Source organism: Hydra viridissima, unplaced genomic scaffold (genome assembly GCF_058129835.1).
Source record: "Hydra viridissima isolate aposymbiotic clone 2 unplaced genomic scaffold, HvirCarnegie_v1 scaffold_11, whole genome shotgun sequence".
Lineage (NCBI taxonomy): Eukaryota > Metazoa > Cnidaria > Hydrozoa > Anthoathecata > Hydridae > Hydra > Hydra viridissima.
This window is the reverse complement of record NW_028324310.1, coordinates 4,284,870-4,312,274: the sequence shown is the minus strand read 5'-3', so window position 1 is coordinate 4,312,274 and position 27,405 is coordinate 4,284,870. Positions and strand designations below refer to the sequence as shown.

Here is a 27,405-nt window from a genome sequence, read left to right as displayed (position 1 = left end):
CGTTTTCAAATTGAATTTAACCTCGAGTTCAATAATTGACCCAGGGTTAGAGTTTCTAAAAACCTTGTGGATCGAAAGGTTGCGAGGTTGTCGAAAAGGTTGCGAAAAGATCGATCGAAAAAAGGTTGTCGAAAGGTTGCGAAAAGATCGATCGAAAAAAGGTTGTCGAAAGGTTGCGGGTTTTCATAAGAATTTTTTTTTTTTTTTAATTATATTTATGAATTTTACTGGGTTTATTTTTATTTCTTTTACTCAGAAAAACTGTTCAAACAGTTTGTACTCAAAATTAGATTTATTTATAAACAAACGTTTGTTTACAAGTAAATCAGATTTGTTTTTTGTTTTTTTAAGCAAAACGCCGTTTCAATATTCGTCGAATAATAAACCTCTTTTGAGTTATACTAAAATCTCGTGATTGTATTGTGAAATATGTAGTTGGAGTGGGTTGGGGAGGAGTGGGGGTGGATTTGTGTAAGTTTTTTCAAACATTTTAGATTATAAAGAAGAATTTAAAGAGAAGTTGCAAATATTTACTTTTGCCAAGGGTTAGGAAAAAAAATTTAAATCAAATGTTTTAATCGACCAACTTTTTATTATTCTATATTTATTATATGGTCTTATATTATATATTCTATACTTTTTATATAACCTTATACAGGCGCGGATCTAATGGGTGGCCATTGTGGCAATGGCCACATAGTTTAAATCTAACGGCAGCTAGGTTAGTTTTGGGTTTTTTCGCTTAAGGAATATCCCTAATAATTTAAATTTGTCCGCCGTAATTTACGAATTTCGACTATAGAGATTTCTGCCATGGCCACAAAGGTTCTTATTATAGTTACCGACGTTTTATTCAATCAAAAAATGCTGTGAAAAAATATCAATATATCGATCTTTTATCGAAATTTCAACCGTGAAAATTAAATTTGGCCGCACAATTACAAATTCCTGGATCCGCACCTGCTTACATCATCCGTTCTGCGCCTATTATTATATATTATTCTGCGCTTATTATGCGTTTATAAAAATCCATGTAAGAATTCCGAGATTATCTCATTTTGGGTTTATAAGAAGAAAGCTGTTGATGCGATGATGATGATGGCAACGCAAAATGACTGTTTGACGGCCTTGACATCTAAGAATGAGCTGCCTATGATTAGCTCTTCGCTCTTCCATTCAGTTTTAAACTCATGATTATTGAGAAATCTTGAATCAAGAGTATCACCTGAAGGACACGATAAAAAAAAGTGAAAAATACTGTCAGTCAGATTAATGTTGAATGTTGGTTTTTAGTTATGTACCTACGATTTACAACTAATGTAAATAATGATTGAAATAGAACTGAATATACGCACAATTTTACACACGATGATTTCTTTTCTTGTTTAGCTCGTTTTTTTTTAATAAATACGTCTTTTTTCAGCGGTGGTATTATTAGATTTTTAATTGTAATTTTATTTTGTTTACAACATGTTGTGGTTTCAAAAAAATATTTTTGCTTTCCCGTTGAATAAAAGTTTGTTTTAAAAAATGACAAAAAAAAAAAAAAAACGTTAGAAAAAATACCATGCATTTGGAATGCATTTAATACGATGAAATGCAATTTGGAATGCATTTGGAAAATCTGATGGTGGAAGAGTAGTAGGGTTTTCAAGATAAAAATGGTTAAAAAAACATGTTCTTGGTTTCAAGATTAACTTTAGCCTCTCACTTAGAAAACGCGCCAAAAAATACGGATTTATTCAAATTTTTGTTACAAAAATTTGAAATAAATATGGTTTTTGTTCTTTCAAAAGGTTTGAAAGAAACCAAAAGTCAAACCGTCCTGAAATTCAGAGAAAAAGTGCAAAAACCCGCTTCAGATAGTTGTACAACCATTTTATTTTTAACATTTTCTATATTATTGATCATCAATAAACTCCTGGGGCTGTTTATTATTTATTTAAATATAGAGGATAAGAAATTTAAATTCACAATACATGATAAGTTTTGATTTGACAAGCTATTTTTAAATGTGGCAAATAATCAGCACCTTTTATTTGTGAGTCCACGCTTACTGGTCAAATGTTAAAGAGTGTTTACAAAACGTCTCTTACCTCGCGTTAAATCACTTGACAATGGATCTGTGTTTTGGCTTACTTGGCTTCAAGTAATCACGGTAAATTGGCTACGGAATGGTATGAACCAACTCGCTACGGAATGGTATGAACCAAATGATGTGAACATTGAAAAGTATTGGGCAATTACTAAACAAAAATGGAAAGAAAACATAAACCTCGGCAGAAACATCAAAGACTTAAAAATTTAACGGAGAAAAACATCAAAGATTTACAAGTGTAATGCTGTGCATAAGCTTATGGGGATCACCAAAGCAAAAATTCGAAATTTTGTTAGGTGTCCGGAGGAATAGGTTTTTAGATAAACTAGTCAGAGGCATAATTAAGGTTGTGGAGGCCACTGCTCAAGAAATTATGTAGGTACTTTAACAGAAAATAATGACAAATAAGTTTTCTTTTTAAAAATAGTTCTTTTTAAATATGAAAACTTTTATAAGTAGAAATTCTTTAGTTATTTCATTTTAAAATTTTAATTTCTAGGCATTAACCCTGGCAAGATCGGCAATTATATTTTCACAACTAAGTTGATTTAAAATATCATACTTGATATAGGTGGCTGAAAGAGGAATTATGTTTAAAAAGTAGAGCAAAGTTTTTAACAAGTTTCATTGATCGTTGATCTATAAACAAGTAAAATTTTGTGTGCATTCTTTTACCAAATCCTTTATGGCATCAGCTCTATACAACCAACGAGTAATAGAAACTCTTCTGAGTATTATTGATAAATTTAGCTATCAAGTTATAGTGTTTGATATCATCTCTTTCAATTGTGTTTCCGTTATTGCCAAAGATATAATACTTTTGCTGATACTGAACTGTTAGAGCTGACTGTTATTTTTTTGGGTGATGTTCCTACTTGTAGCGTCTGGTCTCCTTCGAGCACAGTGGATAGTAAAAGTTATCTATGCTCTTAAATATGGATGTTGAGAAAAAAGAAAAGAACGTGGAGGCCGAGACAGTTGTATAATCACAGTTCATCTTTATGTAAGAGGTTGGTTTTCAGCTCCGTCTGCAATACCTGTTCCTTGAAATTACTTTGAATTGTGGAGAACATCGATAAGAATGAATCTATAAATACTGACAGTTGACATGGTCTGTGCTCTGATTTTGCTTAAAAATCATAAAACTGGACTCAGAGATGGTCCAATAGAAAGAAGAACAACTGCTTCAAGCATGATTTCTAAAATATGGTGAAGACATACAAACCAGATCATATCCTTTCGCAGTTTCTGTTCGAGAAGAACGCACCATTTTTTTATCGCAGAATTCGTTAAAGTTGTAATGAAAAAGGAGCATGTTGACGCACATATTTCTCGAGTTCCCAATACATGTTTTTGAACGGCAAGAATTTGATCTACACCTTCACCAGACACTAAAACTAGAACGTTTTCTAAAAAATTCTTAACCCCTGATGTCTTTTCTGAAAATTTTTCTCTAACCTTTATTCAGCCACTTTGTACGGACTTTGAAGACCGACTGATCTTAATTTTTGCTGGGTTTCAGCAAAACATTTAATCATTGAAATCAACACAAGTACTGCTTTCTATCACTCAGTTTTGCTATGTCAAAACTAACTATTTATTTGTCATTTAGGGTTTTAGCTTTTTTTGGTTTTGGATTCGTTGGTTTGCCGCTCACACTCATAGCAGCAAACAGATATTATTATTCGACTTTCAATGTCACTGTTTGTTGCACCAACTTCATTTCAAATGATGGTGAGAATACCGCCAGAGTAATTTTTTCTTCACGAGTTCGTCTATCTTTTTTTTCTCTTTTGGCATTTTTTTTTGACGATCTTTTGTTTTTCTTCTAAAATTTTTTTCTTTGTTGGTCAATGCTTTCTCAACATTACCCATTTTCCCATTACGTTTTGCGCTGAGCTGACTGAAAATCTCTATCTTCCTGTATGCTGATCAATTGAACAGCATGAGCGTTGTTCAAAAGATTATTTAAATTGTCAATCAGTTCTGCTTCTTGTTGTTAATTTTGTCAGACCATTTGGCTTTAATTTTTTTATTTTATTTTTCAATTTTTAAATAATAAAAATGTTCGCTGAAAAAAAAAATTTATCTTTTGATTATATATTTTAATTTTAAGTTTTATTATATGTATTGGTTGTTTTTTCTTTCACTGATATTTTGTTTATGAGAGGGTTTTAGTTTATTTTCTGAAAATGGGCTCGTCAAGAATTTTTTTATTAAAGAGCTTTTGTATTTTTTTCATAAAATTTATTTCTGCTAATTTTCTAAACTTTTGAAGCTTTTAAAGCTTTTACAGCTAGATTACAGCTAGTTCTTTTTTCTTTTCTTTCTAATCGTATGTTTATCTAAATGTTTCTAGTGTGCGGCAATTTAATTGCCTCCTTCAGCCAAAATTACTTTTTGTCAACGAAGTTCTTCTGAAAAGTAAAGTTTCTTCGAATCGATAGTTGTTAGTTTATTGTTTCAATTCTCTTATGAATTTTTGTGAAAATTTTTGTCAGCTACTTAAAAGAATAGCAATATAGAATATTGTTTGATAGCCAATCAGTTGGAGCGACAGATTCAATAGGACCAACACGAATAAGGGTTACTAATGCAGTCATATATGATGATAAGGAATTCAAAAGAGACAAAAGATTCGCCTTAACTCTTGCTGTTAAAATTTTTTATAGGATTTGACTAAACTCCTAATGAAGCTTAACAAGTGAACTTATTCCAAAATGCGATATAATAATTGAATCTAAGTTTTTGTCATTAAAATTTAAAAGCTCCTTTAATTTGACAAAATCTAAAATTAAAAACGCGAAAGAAAAGAGGCAGATGTTTATTTGTCAAAAATTCACTTTAAAAAATGGAAATAAAACGTTTATAGACAATCATTTCATAAAAAGTGATGAATGTTAAGTGTTTACTATTATCTGTTAATATTATTGAGCATTCTATGTTGAGAATCAGCTTGTGCTTGCACTTAATCAAAATTTTTCTTAGAGAAAAAAAAAAAAAAGAAGTGTGGCAAATCATGTTTGTTTTTTTTTGTTTTTTTGTTTGTTTTTTTTTGTTGATTAACGGGCCGCCGATTCAACAAGAATTTCTATCCTTCCTATAGGCTTTTATTCCGTTTTTGCAAAAGTTTTCTTCGATACGTCAATGTACCAGAACAAAAAAATGTTGTTTTTATTTAACTTTCACACTTAAATTTTAAACAACCAGTTGATCTATGATCAACTAAACTGTTGCAAAAAAAAAAAAACTGTTCTAGTATAAAATCTCCTTATCTCAGCAGCATTTTTTTAACCAATGGTTTACTGAAGAATTTTTATCTCTTAATTCTTAGATCTTTTTAAGCATTTGTTGTCTTTTGGTGACATCCTAAAGATAGTCATCAAAGTACACTGCTTCTATTCTGCAAGAGGAACTTTGATTTCAATATATATAAGTTTTGATTTAAAATTATTTGAGAGCAACCAAACGGGAGCAACGTATTTAAATACTGATTTTAATCTCAGACTGTTATCGGTAACAATGAAACGCAAAGTGTACCAACGTGTTTTCTATAAAGTAGAACTTCATATATTAACACAACTTGATGATATCATTGTTAACAACACATAAGTCTGTTTGATATAAAGAAAGTTCTACAAAATGCTCAGTGTGAAAAAGGTTAAAACTTGGTCTTTGCTTTTAATAAATTTGCTTATGATTTGAACAATATGCACTTAAAATAACTCTAAATAAAATTTTTAACTAGTGGAAATAAATTTAGGGTTTAGCAAATTAAGACGAAAATTCGTATACGAAAGTAGCTTTCTCCATTTACTCATCACATAAAAATCCGGAACAAAAGTGCGCGGGATTTTATTTTGTCAAATTTGACGGGAAGATAATATATCGAAAGCTAAATCTACATAAACGAACATAACTCCTTAAACTTAGTTTTATGATATTCACATACTAAAACAATAAATGCTGTGCTTTTAACTTATTCGACTTAATGTAAAAATTTTTTTATAATAATTATATAAATTATGTAGTTATACTTTTTGATTGGTCTTTTTTTCTACCACCTCAAGCTATATTTTTAAAAATTTTTCTTGGAAACTATTTGATAAGTTCACATCGAGTTTAATTTTCATCTTTGAGGTCTCCTTAATTAAAAAAATGATCAGGTGCCTAATAGAACAACTACAGTATATATTTGGATTGTTTTTTCTCCCTGATTACAAATCTAATACTTCCAATAAATGTTTCCATTGTAAAAATTGTATATTAGTATATCAATGAATGTTTCCATTGTAAAAATATTATATTAGTTTATAACCACATTAATATAAGTATTGATATTAGTAGTTAAAAGTACAAATTGATGGTTATTTAAAAATATCCGAACTAGACAACTTCTTTTAAATGAAAACCACAAAAAAGAAATGAGTGATCTATCATTGTATGTAAAGGTATGAATTATTTTTATATGCTGAAAATGTATAGAATTTTTTCTTTTTACTAATTTTGTTAGGAAAATTTATGTGTAAATTTTTGGTTACAGGGGACAAGAATATGGATTCCTGATATTGAAGAAGTATGGATTGGAGGTACTCTAACAAATGATATTTCTAATGGTAGGCTTGAAATAGAACTTGAGGATGGAAGGGTAAGTAAACTTTTATCTATGTAGTGTTTGTATTTGAATTCAGTGAAAAATATTAGTGGAAATTTTTAAAAATTAGTCTTTTTGTTTTGCTCATCTTTGTCCTCTTTTTAAAATAGTCTAATATAGATTTTTAACATAACATGTATTTTACATAGCATATTTTTGAATGGAATAAATTTGTTAAATCAAGATTATTGCTTTTTCTTTCATATTCATATGTTCAGGAATTTGTATTGGATTTAAATGAATCAAAATGTGATTTACCACCTCTTCGCAATCCTGACATACTAGTTGGTGTTAATAACTTAACTACACTTAGTTATTTACATGAGCCAGCAGGTTTTATATATATATTTTTTGTGAACTTTATTCCAAAAATTTTTCTAAGTAGTTAAATTCTTACATCATAAGATTTTTTACCTTTGCTCCATACATACTCAGAAAATGTAATCCTAATTGCATATCAACTAGGAAGCCAAGAAAAACTGAGTTTTTTCAAAGACTTTTTTCTCTTTAATCTGGTTAGTTTATGCAGAGTTTTTATGTTATTTTAGTACTATACAATTTGAAGGAGAGATTTGTGAATTCACAAGCTATTTACACATACTGTGGTATGTAGTTTATCAGCCCAAGAAAATATCTGCAATTTTGAAAATGTATGAATAGTTGCTGTATTAGATACAGTCTTTTTCCTGAAAGTTAGTGCCATTTGTTATATACAGAGTTTAAGTGTCGACTCAATATAAAGTAATGTACTAACATTTTTCTTTTCAAATTAAGAAGCATGTGATTGTTTTTAGGGATTGTCTTGGTTGCAATAAATCCTTATCAAAGTGTTCCAATATATGGCTCTGATATCATAGCTGCTTACAATGGGCAGCCAATTGCGGAAATGGATCCACACATATTTGCAGTTGCTGAAGATGCTTTTAAAAATATGGTCAAGTAAGTGAATGATGTTTAAGTGGCTTTCATTTTTCAAAAGAACTGGTTGGCTATTGTATAAAGTTACCATAAAATAAATTTTGATAGAATTGTTTATTCTTTCTCAGACTTTTACTAAAAGTTAAAAATAAATTTCTTTAAAAAAATAATATTTTTTATAAAGTTTGAAAAAAAACCAATCCATCATTGTATCTGGAGAAAGTGGTGCAGGAAAAACTGTAAGTGCAAAGTACACAATGAGATATTTTGCTAATGTTGGAGGCTCATTGAATGAAACAACAATTGAACAGAAGGTGTTGGCATCAAATCCTATTATGGAGGTATTGTTTTTTTAAATTTTATTAAAGGTATGTATGTATGTATGTATGTATGTATGTATGTATGTATGTATGTATGTATGTATGTATGTTCATTCATTCCTGATAAAAATGTTAACTAGGCTATTGGAAATGCAAAGACTATTCGTAATGATAACAGCTCTCGTTTTGGTAAATATATTGAGATCAACTTCAATGACAAGTACCATATTGTTGGTGCAAGCATGCGTACATATCTTCTAGAAAAGTCGAGAGTTGTTTATCAAACACAAGATGAAAGAAACTATCATATTTTTTACCAACTCTGCTCTCATAGAGACTTGACTAGCTTTCAAGAACTAAATTTGAGTAAGATTTTTGTAATTTATTTTAATTTTAAAAAACATACATTGTTTAAAGATTAATTTAGTTTAAATAAATAGGACTTGCTGTTTTTTATAAAGTCTTATAGTAAATTTCAAGTACAGAGTTATCAAGAACACCTAAAAGATGTGATATTGATATCTTTAAAAAAAGCCAAAATATTTTAAAATATTTAAAAATGCCCGTGGAAATTGTTTTTGCTCTTAATGATTTAAAAGAATTTGTCAATGTTTAAAATGTATAGAGTTAGCTTTAGAAACAGTATTGATGCTTCAACAAAAGGGATTTTTTACTAAATCTTTTCTTAACAAATTACAAATGTCATTTACATGTTTGATATCCTTTGTTATCCTTCCTTAAGTTCAAAGCAGTCAAGAAACAGAATTAAAGGTCACAGTATTTTGACTGTTAACTTATAATTTCATTTTTGTTATTAGAGCATGTTAATGACTTCTTTTACACACAACAAGGTAAGAGTCCTACTATTCAGGGCGTAGATGACAAAAAGAGCTTTCAGGAAACATGTGAAGCTATGGAATTGCTCGGTATTTACAGTGAGCAACAAAGAATGATATGGAGGATTCTTGCAGCTATTCTCCATTTGGGTAATGTTGATATAATAGCAGTTTCAAAAAGTAAAGATCAATGTACTATCAAGGTATACTTATTTAATATTTTCCTTAATACTTTAGCTTGATATTTTGGTAATTAATATGTATTTGTTAAATGTTATGTATCTAGTTTGTCTTTTACATTTTTGAGATTTGGTTTGTGCTAATACATTTGTACTTTTATTTTTTCTGTATTTTACACAGGTTGAGGATTTTCATGTTAGGATGGTTTCCAGCTTGTTAGGGATTGATTGCGGACAATTGTGCAAATGGTTGTGTGCTCGCAAGATCATTGCAACTGGAGAGGTTTATGTTAAACCATTGACTTGGCATGAGGTACTTGCATTTTTATACCAGTTTTTATCAAAATGATAAAAAAACTTTAAATATATAAGTAGTTAACTACTTTTAAAATTAGTAATATAATGATAAGAATTGTGATAGATTAATAAATCTCTTATCATGTTTACTTCTAAATCAGCTTTCATCTTTTCATGGTTAGTTTTATAAATTTTTAATTAGGCAAATAACGGCCGAGATGCTTTGGCAAAACATATTTATGCGCAATTGTTTGATTGGATTGTGGAGCATGTTAATGCAAACTTAGCAATGGCATCTGAAAGAACTTCCTTCATTGGTGTTCTTGACATTTATGGGTATAAGGCATATTAAGAATAACAATTTTTCAATTTGTAAGTGAGATTGACCTTTCGAAGAAAATTTATAAAAAATTTTAACAAGTTGGTCATAATAAAAAAAAATTTCTTTTGGTTTTTTTTATGCTTTAAGTACTAGAGCAATTAATTTTAGATTTGAAACCTTCCAAGTTAACAGCTTTGAGCAGTTTTGTATTAATTATGCAAATGAAAAATTACAGCAGCAGTTCAATCAGGTTACCTAAATGTTCTTTCTTTATCATGAATTTTTTTTATGTTTTGTTAGCTTTTTTTTCTTTCCAGTTTTAAGTAAAATTGCAGTACTAATTTCTAAATTTACAATTTAATTATTTATTTGTATTTTAATTTTATTTTTGAATACTTGACAACTTGATGCAAGAAGTGAAAGCACAAGTTCTACATTTTTTATTTTAGCATGTTTTTAAACTTGAGCAAGAAGAATATGTGAAAGAACAAATTCAATGGTCATTTATTGATTTCTATGACAACCAACCATGTTTAGATTTGATTGAAGATAAATTGGGAGTTCTTGATTTGTTAGATGAGGAATGTCGGGTAGGACATATTTGTACCATAATAAACCTTTTTTTGCTAAGTAATGTAGCCAACAAACCACTATTTGTGTAATAATATTTGTTTTATTTAACAATATTTTTATAACTTAATTTTGCAATAATAGTATAGTCAATATGTATTTACTATATTTTATCAGATGTGTATTTTTTTTTTTCATACTTTGTTTTTTATATTTAGATGCCTAAAGGCTCAGATGCCACATGGGCTACAAAATTGTATAAACAGCATTTGAAAAATGGGCATCATTTTGAAAAACCTAGAATGTCTGATATGGCTTTTATTATTCGTCATTATGCAGATGATGTAATATATGACTGCAATGGGTTTGTGGAGAAGAACCGAGACACTATAAATGAGGAGCATTTATCTTTACTTCGAGCTAGCGAGGTTTAGTATTTCAAAAATGATTTTTGTTTAATCTTTTTGTTTTGAATGATTTTTCACTTTTTGGAATTATAAACAGTTAGCTCTATGCACCATTGGAAAACCTATATGCTAGTTATTCTTACTTATGTAACCCTAGATATGTGGTACCCATGGAACTATAGCTGAACAATCCATGGAAAATTATGATAGAGATATTTTGGTTTGAGTCTATTCATAAAGAGTGTATCTTTAATGCTTAATTTTTTTACATTTCTTAGTTTTCAGGAAGCTACTTAGTTATAGTGATAAGATAACCAAAGTTTTTTTTGATAAAGGGTGTTCTATAAATGAAAAGTCAATTATCAATAATCAATTCTTAGATGAAGTTTTTTTCTATGAATATGCCATGATTAATCAAAAATTTTATTTTTAGTTTTAAAAGGTTTTTGCCATCTTATTACAAAATAAGTAAATTTAGGTAAACCCAATGAAATATTAGTAGCCTAATAACATAATGTGACTGGTCTGTATAAACCATGGCAACCATTCATTTTGGTTTATTATTCTACAATTTTTTTTATCAGTTTGAGTCTAAAATAAAAAATATATTATAAATATTCTCAACAGTTATAATAACACTTTGGGACAATTTAATGGACTTAAATATTATTTTCTGAGCACATTTAATGGTCTATTCATGTTTCAAATTATTAACTGTTGTAATAATATATTTGATAATATTAATAACTAAAATATTGTTTGTTGTCATGAACTAGTATTTTTTTTTTTTTGTTAAGTATGAAATTGTGGGAGAGCTGTTTGGTTCAAAAGATTCATCAGATAATTATGTGCAGCGGAAGCGAACAAGCTCTAGAGTAGGCAAAAGTGCCCCCAAAGGAAAAAAGACTGTTGGGTCACAGGCAAGTAATTCTTAACAATTATTACAATTATTAACACTTATTTTTAGTTGTAAAACATGTAAAGTCATTTCTTAATGATCTTTAGGACTTTTTTTGTAAAATTGAGTTTAGTAGAACTTTATTTCAAAGAAACTTTGGAAGAAAGTTTCTTTGCTAGTTAATTTATTTTCAAAGCATTCTTAAAACTTTCAAAAAATATCTAGAATATGTGGGTATTCTTAATTATTCAAAAGTACACAAGGGAATTCAAAAGAGAGATAAAAGAAGTTTTATTAAAAATAATTAATTTTTCTTTGTATGGATTCCCATTAAGTCCACCTTAAAGTGTAATTTGTTTAATTATTGCATTTATTAAATCATATAACCATAATTGTTTGCATATCTGCTATGGTAAAAATTACCTTTAGGATATGAATTCATTATTATTTACAGATTCAGTTGTTCAGCTTGTAATTATGTAAAAAAATCTTTTGTAGATAAATTTTCCTGATTTAATTGTGTATTTTAAATCTGTACTTTAACATTTTTTGTGATACTGATAGTTTCGTGATTCTCTAATGAAGCTAATGGAGGCTTTAAACTCTACTTCACCACACTATATAAGGTGCATTAAATCTAATGATCGCAAAGCTCCATTTGAATTAGATCCAAAACGATGTGTACAGCAGCTTCGTGCATGTGGTGTACTTGAAACAGTAAGAATCAGTGCATCTGGTTACCCATCAAGGTTTGAAAATTGTACAGAAATAAATATTTGTTTCAATAAATAAATACATAAATAATAACCTAAATGTTTTAGATGGTCTTACCAAGAGTTTTTTGACCGTTATCGCATGTTGATTTCATGGAAAAAAATCAACTGGGACAGTTTGATGGAAACATGTAGAACTATTTTAAGTACTATCATAAAGGTAAACTATCATTTGTAGCAGCCATTAATAGTAAAATTATTAGTAGATTATCATGTTTACTTTTTATTTTTTGTTTTGTAACTTAAATTTTTTAGAATGAAGATAAATTTCAATGTGGTAAAACAAAAATATTCTTTAGAGCTGGACAGGTTAGAATTTCTACTTACAGAAAGATATCCCAAAACATGTATTTGTCTGCGATAGATGTTCTCTATATCAAAATAGTTTTGCTCCAATTAGTGAATTTAAATCAATATGATATTAGTTATAGATAAAATGTTAAATAGACATACATACATACATACATACATACATACATACATACATACATACATACATACATACATACATACATACATACATACATACATACGAAGAGCTCATTTTCAAAATGCGTTAAAATCCAAATTATGGGTTTTGAGAAAATCAATCTTTTTTCCTACGCAATGAAATTAAATGTTTTGAAATTACTATTTATTGATTTAGTTACATATGTGTTTTGTTAATAAGACTACGATGACTACTGAAATCAAGCTTGATAAAATCAATATTTATTTCCAGTCGTTACTTTTGTTTTATTTCAAAATGCTGTATATCCAAATATTGCTTGTTAACAAAACACTTTATATCCATTTTAATTTATTTCTTTAATAAATATTGTGTTATGTATTCTATGATCTACTTGCGAAACACAGATTTTCTTATATTTATCATATTGTTTTTATAATATTGTTATTTGATATTATTTAGTTTAAGTAATTATTTAAAATTTTTTTTTAAAACAACTCCAATTGGTAACTAAAAAAGCGTATAAAATGGTAGTTTATGACACTTCTCATTAACTAGCTTTTTTGATTTAATAAAAGAAAATCAATTAAAACATAAGTTTATGCTGGAAAAAAACGTTTGTTTGATATTTATACATCAAACAATGCACACGCACAATCAAAAGAATTCACTGCTAAAAAATATAAATAAAGTTATGAACTGTCTTCTTCACTAAAGTTAGTAACATCTTCAGTGGCGTTACAGAGTAGTGTTTTATACATGGCAAGTATTCTGTTTTCTACTCCTACAAGACAAAGGAGCCGAAAAATATCATCTTTTTTAGCAAGCTTAACACAGTTCTTTAATTCCAAATATTTTGGTCGGAAATTGTCCCATTTCTTTCCTTTTTTAAGGAGACTGTGTTATATGGGCTCAGAATGGTAACTGCATGGAACCACTTCTAGCTTGTCAGAACAAATAAGGAGTTTTTTTGCTTCACTGATTTTAAATGTTTTTTTGTTCTTGACAAACCTTTTCACTTCTGATTTGAAGTCAAGTGCTGACCAGTCTTGCCCATAAACCTTGACTTTTCCATGCCGGCTAAGTATGTTTATGTATTCATCAGGCTCAAGAATTTTATCTTTTTTTTTTATATCGAGCTGTACTCGATCAAACATACGATCTGCTGGCAGATATGAGTGTCCACGTTCTGGAAACGTATGTGTAATATGCAGTTTCTTGAAACATTGCTTTCTTAAAGCAAGAAGCATAGATGCCATATTTATATTTTTGTTCTGCCCATAGCATGAATCAGAAAACAGCCGAAGTGATGAAACATCCAAACACTTATCCATTAGATCATTTTTTAATAGATGTTGTACGGCTGAGCAGATCATATTTGAATCTTTTCGATTCTCACACTCCAGCCATGTAAAAAAAAAATATCGTTAACAGACTGAGATTTATTACCCCTATGAATAACAATACCTAGAACATATAAATAAAGCTGCCGAGAATAGTAGGCTTCTCCTATTGATAATTTTGGTAGTACAAGATTCTCCATCATGTCAAAGCAGATAGTAATCTCATTTGGGTGGATATCATTAAGCAAACTGTAAAATTTTCTTGCTTTCTTTCTGTGAAGAATGAAAAGTGCAGTTTTTATTTTCTTTTGGTCATCAGTAATATTTTGGTTTTTCATAAACAACTTGAACGATTGACATGTAGAACATGTATCTGTTGCTGGATATCCAAATGCTAAATTGTAATGGTTTACAAATATCCCATAATAATAATGGTAGCCCAGATTTTGAGCAATGGTTGTACTATTTTTGTCCAAAAAAAGTTGGTACATGCGTTTTACATTCAAATCAGAAGGCAAATATTTACGTCCAGGAGCACCTTTTCTACCATAATGACTTGCTCTGCATGTAAAAGTCTGAATATGGTTTTTAATAGCTTCTTTCATTTCAGAAAAGACTGCTTTCTTCCTGTCTCCTCCTCTATTTTCAGGTCTGGTTGTTCCATGCTCATACCAGTGTCTTGCAATTCGTATAACTCTATCAGGATTTATGGCTAGATTATAAAAATAAATAAAATATTGATTTTTGTCAATAAAACATTTTTTCAACAAATATACATGCATAAATTATGCAAATTGTTCTAAAATAAAACTAAAGTAATTGTAAACTTACACAATACTGAACAAAATGAAGCTTGGCAAACTCGTAGTTTGTATCCTTCAATGCATAAAAAGTACTCAATGTTCATAGTTCTTAACTTTTTTCGCACATTATTTTTCACTCTGGCTCTTTTTATACTAACTATATTAAGCATTGATAATTTAGAAGCATCCTGTGACACTTTGTTGGTATTACAATAGAATTCTGAATGACATTTAAACAGATTGTCTGGTGTAATATCTCAAGCCTGAAATAAATCTGTCATAAATTTAAAGATTATTATAACAATTTTATAACAATAAGCTCAATAAAATCAAATAAACTCACCTTGCAAATCCTGCAACGTGATTACACGATATAGAAGGAATTTTTCCTCCACTTGAATGTTGAAATAACTTTCTCATTTCTCTTGCTGAGCATTGCTTTTTTCTTTTTCGAGACTTCAACGCTAAAACAACACTTTCATCCAAACAATCATAGTTAGCCATTTTTAAGTTTTTCTTCGAGTTGTTTATTGCGTTTGCGAAAAATTATCTTTCTGCACGCTATGATTGGTCCAAAAAAAAAACAGCGTTTTGAAAATAAATTTAAAAAATCATACCGCGTTTTGAAAATAAAAATATTTTTTAGCTAAAAATAAATCAAAATATTGAAGTCTTTGAAAATAGTTACTAACATGACTTAAAAGTATTTGTTTATTTTTATAATAATGGGCAGTTAACGCAATTTTTTCAAAAATATCCCTTAACGCGTTTTGAATATAAGCTCTTCATACATACATACATACATACATACATACATACATACATACATACATACATACATACATACATACATACATACATACATACATACATACATACATACATACATACATACATGCATACATACAAATTACATATAAAAACATATAAGTTTCAGTATTTTTTTTTTGATAATTGTTTTATTCATGTTATAACTATTCTTAAATTTATAAAATTTTGTTCAGGTTGCATACCTAGAAAAACTTAGAAATGATATTCTAAGAATTAGTTGTATAAAGATTCAAAAAACTATCAAAGGATGGTTGGTGCTTAATAAGTACCAACGTTTAAAAAAAGCATCCATCAAAATACAAGCTTGGTTTAGAGGTCGCTTGGCTACAAGGTGCTTTTTATATTATTTAAAAGATGTTTATCTTTTAGAATTTTTGTTATAAGTATATATATAAAATTTTATGTGTTACTGAGTGTATGAGACAATTATTATTTAAATATTTTCAAAAATTTACTTAAGATTGGTGCATCATATGCGTCAAACAAGAGCTGCTATATTATTGCAAAAAATGTGGCGTGGCTACTCAGCCAGAAAAAATTATATCACGATACTAAATCAATTTATACTTATTCAAGCCCATATTCGTGGTTTAATTATTCGTAGAAAACTAAAGGCTTATATTCAATGGAAACAAAGTATTGTAATTCAAAAAACCTGGAGGTTTGATAATTATTATAATTTATATTAGTAGTTCATTATGCGTTTAAAAATACTCTTAACATCAATTAATTTGTGTTTATCTTAAGGAAATACTCTGCAAGAAAGACCTACCTCTCAATAAGAAAAGGTATTATTTTGCTACAGTGTTGTGTAAGACGAATGGCTGCTCGCAAAGAACTTAAAAAGCTTAAGGTAAGTTTTTAAAATAAGTGTTTTTGTCAGAATTTATTTAAATTCTAAACACATAAATCATAAACATTTTTTAAAAGTTGTCATATATCTCTATTATTCAATTACAAGGTCATTACTCTTGATAATTATCTCTTTGAATAATATGACTAATTACCAGAGAGAACACTTGTCACACTAACTAAGTCTATTGATGTTAAATGGAAAAAAACAAGAGTTGTTCCTATCTGTAAAATACATGTAAAACAAGCTCCCCTGAAAGTTATAAACCCCTTGTACTCCCAATACTTGCAAAAGAAAAAATGATCAGCCCATTGTAATGGAAGTTTGCAGCGATTAATATACCTAGAGCAAAACAGTTTGTTGAAAGATTTTCAGTTTAGATATACTGAATATGTAGCTACTTTGCTAATTGATAGTAGAAGAGAAGTAGATAGTGGTGAGTTTCATATTTATCAACTTCTAAAAAGTATTTGGTGTTTAAAGTCACAGAATTCTGCTCTAAAAAAATGGCCTTTTTATTTCAAATTAAAAATAACATACTATAAATGAATATTCTGTTTTTACTTTTACCCTTTACATACCCAGCTAACACAATTAAATAGAACACTATACTGTTTAAGGATCAAGGATCAACATATGAAATAAACACAAAATTTACAAGGGAATGTTATAAGCAAAATAAAGTATATCACTTTATTTGCAGATTTTATTATACTAATCTAGCTGCCTATAGTCTCTTGTTATATATTTTTAAGACTTTAAGACTTCTTTTACCACACTTTTCATTTTTTTCATTTTTTTTTTTTTTTTTTTTTTTTGCTGTTTCTTTTTTTTTTTTTTTTTTTTTTTTTAATTTGATATTTCTACCTCAACATATTTCTATTATCTTTTCATTTTCAGATTGAAGCACGTTCTGTTGAACATCTGAAAACAGTCACCAAGGGTATGGAAATTAAGATAATCACTTTGCAAGAAAAATTAAATGCTGAGGTATAACATTATATAATGTGATAGATATACTCTATACAAAATATTTTTGCAAAACATTTATTATATGATGTTATGTTCTATAATACATTAGTTTATATATATATATATATATATATATATATAGTATTGGATAAAACATTTGCAACCAAATAATGCTAATTTAGTTTCTTTATATAAAAGTGCTGCATTTTTTCAATTTAGAGAAATAACTATGTAATTGTTTAGAGACAAAGTTCTTCAAGTTTTATTCATCACAAAGTTCATTATTTGTACACGAAAATTAATAAATTAATCAAAAGTATTAAATAAAATTGATTTCCTTCTGGACAAAACAATTGCAACTCGACAAAATGTTTACCAAGCTGTATTTCGCTATCAATATTTCGTGGCGAATCCTTTGTTGTCGATCACAGCCTTGCATCTTCAAGGCATAGATTCGATCAGGTGATCAATGAAATTTTGTGGAATCGCTGCCCAGACCTTTTGGATTTGTTCAAACAGTTGATCCTTATTACGAACACCTTCACGATTAATTCTGCGGTTGACAATCTCGCACAGGTTCTCGATAGGGTTGAGATCCGGAGATTGAGGCGGCCAATCCATCACCGATAGGTGGTTGTCTTGAAACCACTGCTTGACTACTTTTGCAGTGTGTTTCGGATCGTTGTCTTGCTGGAAAACCCATTTTACTGGTATATTCCATTCAGCATGAGGTAGCATAACATCTTTCAGGATATTTTTATACATGAAACGGTCCATTATTCCATCGTTTCGATGTATTGGACCTAGACCGTTAGCAGAAAAACACCCCCAGACCATTACGTTGCCTCCACCATGCTTCACGGTCTTATGGCAGTAACGTAAATCGAGGCATTTTCCGGCCGGTCGACGTACACGGCAAATGCCATCGCTCCCAATGATGTTGAACTTTGATTCATCACTGAACAGGACAGTTTGCCATTTCTGCACATTCCAGTCAATATGAGATGTAGCAAACAGGAGTCTTTTCTTTTAATTTTTTAGTGAAATCAGCAGTTTCTTTGCAGGGCGTCGAGAAAACAATCCGGCTTCAACAGCACGTCGTCTGATTGTTCGGTCTGATACAGGCAGCTCTAATTGCTTTTGTATCTCAACTGATGATATCCAGGGATCCTTCTTGATGGATCTGACGATCATAGAATCCTCTCTAGAAGTGGTGGAACGCGGTCTTCCACCTTTGTTATCTGCTGCCAACTTCCCTGTAGAATGATATTTGGAACATAGTCTTGATACGGTCCATTTTTTCACGTGATATTTATCACAAATACTTTTTTGTGACATTCCACTTACGTAATCACCAATAATTTTCTTTCTTAGTTCCAATCCAAGACTGTCGGGAGCCATTTTTGCACTTCAAGTCATAAAAATAATAAATATTTCTGGATGCTACTGGATGCTTCCAGATGCTTCTTCTGGAAACTTCTGGAAGCTTCTGCATGCTTCTGGAAACTTCTGGATACTTCCTTTAATTATTAAAAAACTTCCGTGACGTTGACACGGACCAGGCTTAAGAAAATGAAACAAACCAAAAAAGTTGCACTTGTTTTGTCCGCTGCAAAATGGCACTTGTCAATGAAATTCTGCCTGTGTGCTGTCACCTATCAGCTGATTGCTCATGTCATGGCATGCTATGACTCTAGACTCCTGAACTGTTTGCTGTGGTGGTATAGTTTGTTTTGTTTTTAAGACATGTAAAATTAGGAACACTTTTTAGCATTGTTCGATGTTGGTTGCAAATGTTTTGTCCAATACTATATATATATATATATATATATATATATATATATATATATATATATATATATATATATATATATATATATATATATATATATATATTCGTTTTTTACATGTCTTAAAAATGAAACGAACTATACTACCACAGCAAACAGTTCAGGAGTCTAGAGTCATAGCATGCCAAATTTTTGTCATTCCTTAAACAAGTACATGCACATGTATGCACACACACAAATTTTTTTATCATTTTTATTGTTTGTTTTTACTTTTTAAGAAAAAAGAAAAAGAGATCTTGAAACAAAAAGTGGAGAGTCTGATCGTTATGGAGCAAGAAGCACAAGACTTCAAAGAAATGAAGTTTTTAAAAGAACAACTGGAAAAATCATTTAAGCTTATAGAAAAAGAAAATAGTAGGTTACAAATGGAACTTAATGTGGCTACTGAAATAACAGCTACTCTAACTAAAGATCGAGATATGTTGTTGGCAAACAGTCAAAAGGTTTTTTTGTTTTGTTTTGTTTTGTTTTAATATGCAGTTTTTAAAAAAGTAAATCTATTTTTTAAGTTTAAATCTATTTTGCAATTTTCAAAATAGATTTAAGGTTTAATAATTAAACATTTTAAAGTTAATCTTTTCTTAGTTTGGTAGCCTTTGGTTTTTATATTAACAACCTCCCTTTTGTCTTTTGTCTCTTGTCTTTGCATTTTTCATTATCTTTCTTGCTCTCTCACTCTCTTTGATGTTATTTTAATACTATCTTGTATCTCATATCTAATTAAGCTCTATATTATAACTTACAGTTAAATCTCTAATATAAATTCACAAGATCAAGAGTTCTACATTTGATAAAATCTTTATATAACAATAAATATTGCATTAGCAAGTAAAAATCCTCATAAACGTTTGTAAGAAGTTCTGTTGTTCAAATTTTTAAAAATTGTTTTTTAACTTAATTACTTCATGCAGCATGAGTTGATCTATTTCCCAGAATCCAGATTATAGATGTACTGTGAACATTCTTTTCAATATGCTGGTCTTCACATCTCAACCATGAAAAAGCTTTTCTACATATCTTTGCGTAAGAAACATTTTAAACCTAAAAAATGTTTACTAAACTAATAACTTAGAGATATTTTGATCTTCATGTCATAACAGACGTTATAATTGGCATAATTCTTCTTCAATTGCTACTGAGTCAAATTGAGAACCCTTGAATATATCAGTTTATTATAAAATTGGTTATTATGATGCTAAAATATTTTAAGCTTTACTTTTTTTTTTGTCTTGGAAAAGTGAAAGAAATTTTTGCTTCCTTTTTCACTCAAATTTCTACAATTAAAACTATATGATAAAAAATTTGTCTTTCTTAGAATCATACTTTATCTCTTATTACAATTATATTTCTTTGTTTATTATCAACTTCATATTGTTCTCAATTTCATCTTTTAACAGAAAAAGATTAAGAATCTTTATCCAGTTACATACATAGTTTATCTAATTGATCAAATTGCTTTTTGTATGTCCTTGATTTTTTACAAGTTGCTTTAAGAGTTGGCCTTATTTAAATTGTCTTACCCCCTGAGAAAAAATGCACTTACTTAAAAGTCTCTTATGGTAGTTAAAATTAAGTATTTCTTTATTCAACAAACTTGCATTATAACTTAAATTTTTTATCTTTCAGTGTTTGGCTAACAAAACATTTTTGGCTAAAAAATATTATTTACATTGATAGGAAATTCTAGATCTAAAAGCTGCTCTTGAAGATTTGATGAAAAATCTAGAAGCAGAAAAATCGAATTGTGAAATGCAGAATGCTGAGCATAAAAGTAAGTTTTAAGATTTTTTCTTTATTTGGTTTTTATAAAAATAGTAAAATTTAGTTTTTGGAAAAGTTTACAGTAAGCCATGAGGTCTTTATTTCACTTATAAAGGAGAAATTTCTAGCATATATGTCTTATATTATCTTAAATTTTCTACAAAAATTTTTATAAACTTTCATGTTTATTCATGTGTGTTTCAATCTGGTATATGTATGTATATATGTATGCATGTATGTATGTATGTATGTATGTATGTATGTATGTATGTATGTATGTATGTATGTATGTAGTCAAAATTTAAAAATTTTTATTTAAAAGTTCAACTACAACAAAGTCTTGATGAGCAGCGTAAACAAATGGAAGCAGAGTTTGCAGTTGAGCGGGCAAGTCATCAAAAAATGTTGGGTGATTTTGCCAGGCTTGAACAGCGCTTTACTAACCTTCAAGAAGAGAAAATAATAGAAAGAAGTCCTGATAAAAGAAAGATTAGTGATTTAGCTGAATCAGGTAAAGATTTTAACCAGTCAAAAATAAATTTTTTGAACCTTTTCTACATATTTTGATTTCATTATTTTTCAAAAAGAAAATCATAACCAATATGTTTTTACTCTGTGTAAACAAAGTTAAAAATGTTTAGTGTAAGCTACCATTTTAGAAATTTTAACCTCAGCTTTTTATGAAGAAAGATAATAAATAATTATTAAATAAGATATTAAAAGATGTGCTTCTGAAATATATATTTCCATGTAAATTCCATACAGATATTTAAATGACTCTTTATTGTTCTTTGTTATAGCTCTTTATTAGTATATTTTTTGGAATTATTTTCTGTTAATGTTTTAGGTAATAAAGATTTACTTAGCGAGATTGATGAAGAAAAAGTAAAGTGTCTATTAAATGAATTATCTGAAGTTTTAAGAGAACGAGACACTTTACTTGAACAAGTTGAGCAACTAAAAGAAGACCGTGCTGCTAGTTTAAATATTTCAAAAGAATTAGACCAAAACACACAAAATGTCACAAATCAGAGACTTCTCAGTGAAAATAAACAATTAAAAAATGAAAATGAAAAGATAAAGCAGCAGTTATTAACAATGACTAAAGCTTTTGAAAATGATGAAGAAAACGTTGATAAGAAAGAACGCATGGTATCTGAATTGCTGAAGCAGATAAATGAGCTAAGAGAAGAAAATATCAGTTTAAGAAATAAGTTGGACAAGCTTTCTTTTTCAAAACAAGTAATCACAAAAATAGTTATAAATGTATATTAGTTACATTTTTTTATTGGTTGCTTTTAATTTTTTTTTTTTATTATTAGACTGTCGAAAGTTCTATTGATAACAACAATATATCAGATTTAGCAGAAAAAGAAATATCTCGTCTTACTGTTGAAAACCTTGTAAGTTAATTGTAGTTTACTTTTATAAATTTAAATGAAATAAATATTTTTTAACAAATTTCACCCACAACATCAGAGATAATCAGTTTTCAGATTTGTTTCTAAAATCATGCTTCATAATACATTTTGATTTTTGCAATTTCAGCATTTACATGAAGAGATAGAGAAGTTTGAGACTCAGTTAAAAGTCCTTTCTGCTCAAATGCCCCAAAAAAACACTGCTATAAGCCAAGGAGAAATTCAGAAAGGTATACTTCTATTTTTATAACTGATGATGATGATGATGATGATGATGATGATGATGATGATGATGATGATGATGATGATGATGATGATGATGATGATGATGATGATGATGATGATGATGATGATGATGATGATGATGATGATGATGATGATGATGATGATGATGATGATGATGATGATGATGATGATGATGATGATGATGATGATGATGATGATGATGATGATGATGATGATGATGATGATGATGATGATGATGATGATGATGATGATGATGATGATGATGATGATGATGATGATGATGATGATGATGATGATGATGATGATGATGATGATGATGATGATGATGATGATGATGATGACAAATGAATATCTCTCAGAACTTAGGATTCCCAATCTTAGATTCGCTTTCTGAGTCAATGTTCTTTTTGGTACTTAAGTTTTTTAACATAACGAATTCTAGTCTTTTCGTTAACAATTTTGATAATTTTGGAAATATACTATTGGGAAACATTGAATCTTTTGGCCAAGCTATTTTGTGAAACATCATCCTTCTTATCAATCAATTTTTCTATGTGTTTTATATGTTTCTTATGCATTTTCCTTGCAGTCTGACCACTACTGCCCTTTTGTTCTGGTCCTAAATTGTTCTCCTTTGATTGCAGTATATTGTACATAGTCAATTTTGGGACATTTTGTATTTTATATCCAAAAAAGTGTACACTCACTTTCGGAGTGCCACTTGATTATTCAAGCCTTTAGACATGTTTAATTAAGTTCTGAAAAAATAAAAACTATGGTATATTGTAGAGGATTAGGTCTGCAACATAATAGTTAGGATTATAAAATTATAAAACATTATTAGACACATATTGAAGCTACAAAGTTTGTTCGAATTTTTAGTTGTCATGTTAAATTTTGCAATCAAATTATTTTATCTTAAAATTTAAGGTCTTGCACCAAGAAGTAAGTCCAGTGTGGCTGATCTCAGGAGGCATAGATCTACTACAACAATTGAAAACAGAATTGCTGATGGAAGTCTTTCTGAAGCTGCAAAGCTAGTTAGTGATCATATATATATATATATATATATATATATATATATATATATATATATATATATATATATATATATATATATATATATATATATATATATATATAATATTATAAGATAGTAGTAGTTTTTAAAAAATGTAATTTTTGACTTAATATTTTATAGTGTGTGACATATGCTGGTTTGACTAGGAAAAAGACTGGTACATTAATCCAGGTGATTAAATTTTTTAAAAGAAAGCAAGGTTTAAATTTTTTGAGAAACTTTTCAAATCTACTAAATGCATTTTTAGATATAACAGTTAAAATTTCAATTTATTATGTTTGCTTGGTCAAATTTAAAATATATTATTGTTAACATCTAATGGTAACAATAGTCATCAAAAGGAGAAAATGGATGAAAAACAAATATATAAATATGTAAAAAGAGTAAAGTAATTTGTCTGATTTTTTTTATCCCTTCCTTTTTCATCTATTTTATATTGCTAAAAAAAATAGCATCTTATATTTTAGACAATTATTATAGTATTTTTCAGTAAATGCATTAAGCCATTGGTGATAAAATGTGGTTTTTTGTTTCATTTTTTAGTCTAACTCTCCCATTCAACCAATCCAAAATAAGCAAGGAATGTTAAATATCACAATAGAATTTCAAGAAAAAGTTGTAAATAACCTTATTACTGATCTTCAGCCAGCTCAAGTTGAAAAAGAGGTTCCAGGTTTTCCGGCTCATCTGTTGTTTATGGGTATACGTTTTATAGATCATAATAGTGAAGAGCGTCTCATGCAGAGCTTTTTAACTGCTGTTATCTCTGGAATTAAAAAAAAAGTGATGGTATCTTTTTATAATTTATTATGAATTTATGTTTTTCCATATTGATCAACATTAGATATGCAGAAATGTAATTGGCAACATCAATAGTCAACAATGTTATGTTGTTATGGGCCTATTTTGGTTAAAAATATACAAAGTAGAAAGGTAGATCATACTAGCTCAAGCATACTGCTTATATTTTAACCCTACAAGTTTTTTTTTTAAGAAACATTCATCAGACATTGAGGTGCAATCCTTTTGGTTGAATAACACATTTCGTTTATGTTGTAACATGAAGCAATACAGTGGTGAACCAGTATGAATTTTTGAATTTTGCACTATTTATTGTACTTGTCAAATGTTTATAACAAATAAAAGTTATTCTTTTTGTAGATATTCTTATATTGTTTTTAATTACAGCAATTTCAAAATGTGAATTCAAGAGAGCAAAACAAACATTGTTTGAAGAACTTTGACTTGTCAGAATACAGACAAGTTCTAAGTGATACTTGTGTTAAAATTTATCAGGACATGGTGTGCAATATTCAACAAAGAATCTTAAATCTCATCGGTAATGACCTTTTCATGCATGCTAGTGAAAGTATTGAGACAGGCATAACATTGAAAGAAATTTAACCCTATTTTTACTGTTAATTTGTCAAAATTTTAATATAAAAATATTTTTATAAGTCCTAATAAATTTGATAATAGTTGTTAGTAATTTTGTTTTAGTTTCTACTTTTATAACTTAATACACCCTTAAAGTTTTCAATGATAAAAAATTTTAATCTTAGTTCCTGGAATGTTAGAGTATGAATCTATCCCTGGGGTTGTGTCTACCTTGCGAAAATTCAAATCAGAAAGAAAAACGTCAGAGGAAATTGTCACTGTTAAAGATATCACAAATAAAGTAAGAGTTTTAGTTTTTTTTTGTAAAGATAAAGTGGTCTAGTAAATGATAAAATAAATCTAATAGTTTTGAAATGCCACCCAAAATAACTTACACAATATTGTTTTTTTTTTGTTGTTTTGTTTATCTTTTTCTAATAAAATTTTAAGTAAATTTGTATTCTTACTTAGTTATCTGCTATACTTGCTGTTTTGAATGCACACTGTGTGCATCCAACTTTGATCAAGCAAATATTTTCTCAGGTAAAGTCTTTTGTTTGCTTTTTCTAAAATTTGTTTCTAATATTTTGAGGCAAGCATCAAGTGTTTCTTTGAGGTTCTGTTTTCATCACCACCCTTATGTTTTCCTCACCACCCTTATGTTTTCATCACCACCCTTATGTTTTTGATAACTAGATTTACTACTTCATAAATGCTACAATGATCAACAACGTCCTTCTACGGAAAGATATGTGTCATTGGTCAAGAGGATTGCAAATTAGGTGAATGTTTGTTACATTTTGTGAAAAGTAATTACGTGTATCTGTGGATGCGTCCGTGAATACGCAGTAAAATACTTGTCATTTGTTCAAAGGTTTAATCTAACACAACTAGAAGAATGGTGCAGAACTAATCAATTACATGAATGTGACCTTCTCAAACAATTGGAGCCAATTACAGAAGTAGTTCAGATTTTGCAAGTCAACAAAAAGTCTGTTGAAGATGCTGATGGAATCATTGCTATAGTCAAGACTCTAAATGCCCTTCAGGTTAACTTTGAAAATTTTTATTTCGAATTGAAGATATGAAAGTTTTTCGATCAATTTTTAAAAAATTAAAAATAAATCCTCTGTTTTTTATTTTAATTTATTCTTATTTTTGGCCTTAATGTTAATGTAGGTGCAAAAAATACTCACTATGTACACACCACCGAACGAATACGAACCTCGCGTTCCTTCTAGTCTTATTAAAGCAGTCTTGAACAAAATGAAAAAGGAAGAGAACACTTGCATTATGTTTGATCTAAAGTACATTACGCCGATGACAGTACCTTTCATACCATCAACCGTGATATTTGATAAATTAGAAATACCTGAATCCTTAGATTTGAAACCGGTCACGATTATATAGAATATAAATATATATTTTTAGTACAAATTTAGAACTGTTATTATAGTTTAAATATCTTCCAAAGGAATTAAACGCGATTTATTAAAAAAAAAAATCATTTTCTACATTTGAATTTTTTTTTTTTTTTTTTTTTATATGTTTTTGTTTCTTTATTTTTTTTTAATAAATAGATTTATTTTTTCTGTAATTTTTATCGTGTTTTGCGTAGTGTTGCTTTTTGGTACATTTTGTTTAAAAGGGCAGGCCCATGCCTCAAGCTGCAGTTGTTTGTTGATGTTACCAAACAACTTTCGTTGCTGTCAAAATTTTTATAGCAAATTTGTAAAAAATTTATAGTTTTTTTTATTAAAAAATTATTTTGAGTTAGTACCCAATTATTTTGCGTCCTGTTAAAACTAAGTTGTTTTTTTTTTTGTTTGTTTGTTTTTCTGATCGGTTTCAGCTGCTGTGCAAGTTAATATCATATCAACGAGGCTGTGAAATAAATGTCAAAAACAAAAAGGTTTAAATGTTTGTTCGCATTAATTCCAGTAAATGATTTATTCGCTCTATTTCTGCTTTTCTAAAAATATAAACCTTATCACGCTATTAGTTTCTTTATCAAATGATTTCTAAACTTTAAAAGTTTATTTCCAACTTTATATATATATTTGTGTATTCCCGTAAATAGTACTGACGCCTGTAAATTATTCATATATTTATTTTCAGTCAAAAAATTGGTTGTTAATAAATAAACG

At 28.8% G+C, this 27,405-nt stretch overlaps 1 protein-coding gene and 1 pseudogene across 3 annotated transcripts; one reads left to right on the top strand and one right to left on the bottom strand.

Annotated features, from left to right (window-relative positions):
• Window positions 1-6,407: 6,407 nt before the first annotated feature.
• Window positions 6,408-26,762, top strand: LOC145190989 (unconventional myosin-Vb-like). Of its 3 annotated transcripts, none has more exons than XM_090065784.1 (37): window positions 6,408-6,549; window positions 6,642-6,746; window positions 6,971-7,085; window positions 7,301-7,357; window positions 7,547-7,691; window positions 7,855-8,011; window positions 8,131-8,356; window positions 8,809-9,029; window positions 9,187-9,318; window positions 9,505-9,638; window positions 9,793-9,874; window positions 10,074-10,214; window positions 10,413-10,622; window positions 11,399-11,521; window positions 12,064-12,248; window positions 12,321-12,432; window positions 12,528-12,581; window positions 15,871-16,028; window positions 16,158-16,358; window positions 16,445-16,550; window positions 17,451-17,540; window positions 19,591-19,815; window positions 21,050-21,143; window positions 21,456-21,644; window positions 21,981-22,375; window positions 22,456-22,536; window positions 22,682-22,784; window positions 23,731-23,840; window positions 24,002-24,052; window positions 24,425-24,670; window positions 24,876-24,965; window positions 25,070-25,220; window positions 25,444-25,559; window positions 25,730-25,801; window positions 25,955-26,040; window positions 26,133-26,307; window positions 26,438-26,762. In XM_090065784.1, the coding sequence occupies exons 1-37, from the start codon at window positions 6,523-6,525 to the stop codon at window positions 26,666-26,668; spliced, it is 5,196 nt and encodes a 1,731-aa protein (XP_089921910.1). In that variant the 5' UTR covers window positions 6,408-6,522; the 3' UTR covers window positions 26,669-26,762. The 3 variants fall into 3 exon arrangements, with proteins under 3 accessions (XP_089921910.1, XP_089921912.1, XP_089921911.1); XM_090065786.1 differs by having other exon boundaries at window positions 6,437-6,549; window positions 7,301-7,402; XM_090065785.1 differs by having other exon boundaries at window positions 6,437-6,549; window positions 7,301-7,444.
• LOC149881794 (uncharacterized) lies at window positions 13,328-15,370 on the bottom strand (annotated as a pseudogene).
• Window positions 26,763-27,405: the final 643 nt, after the last annotated feature.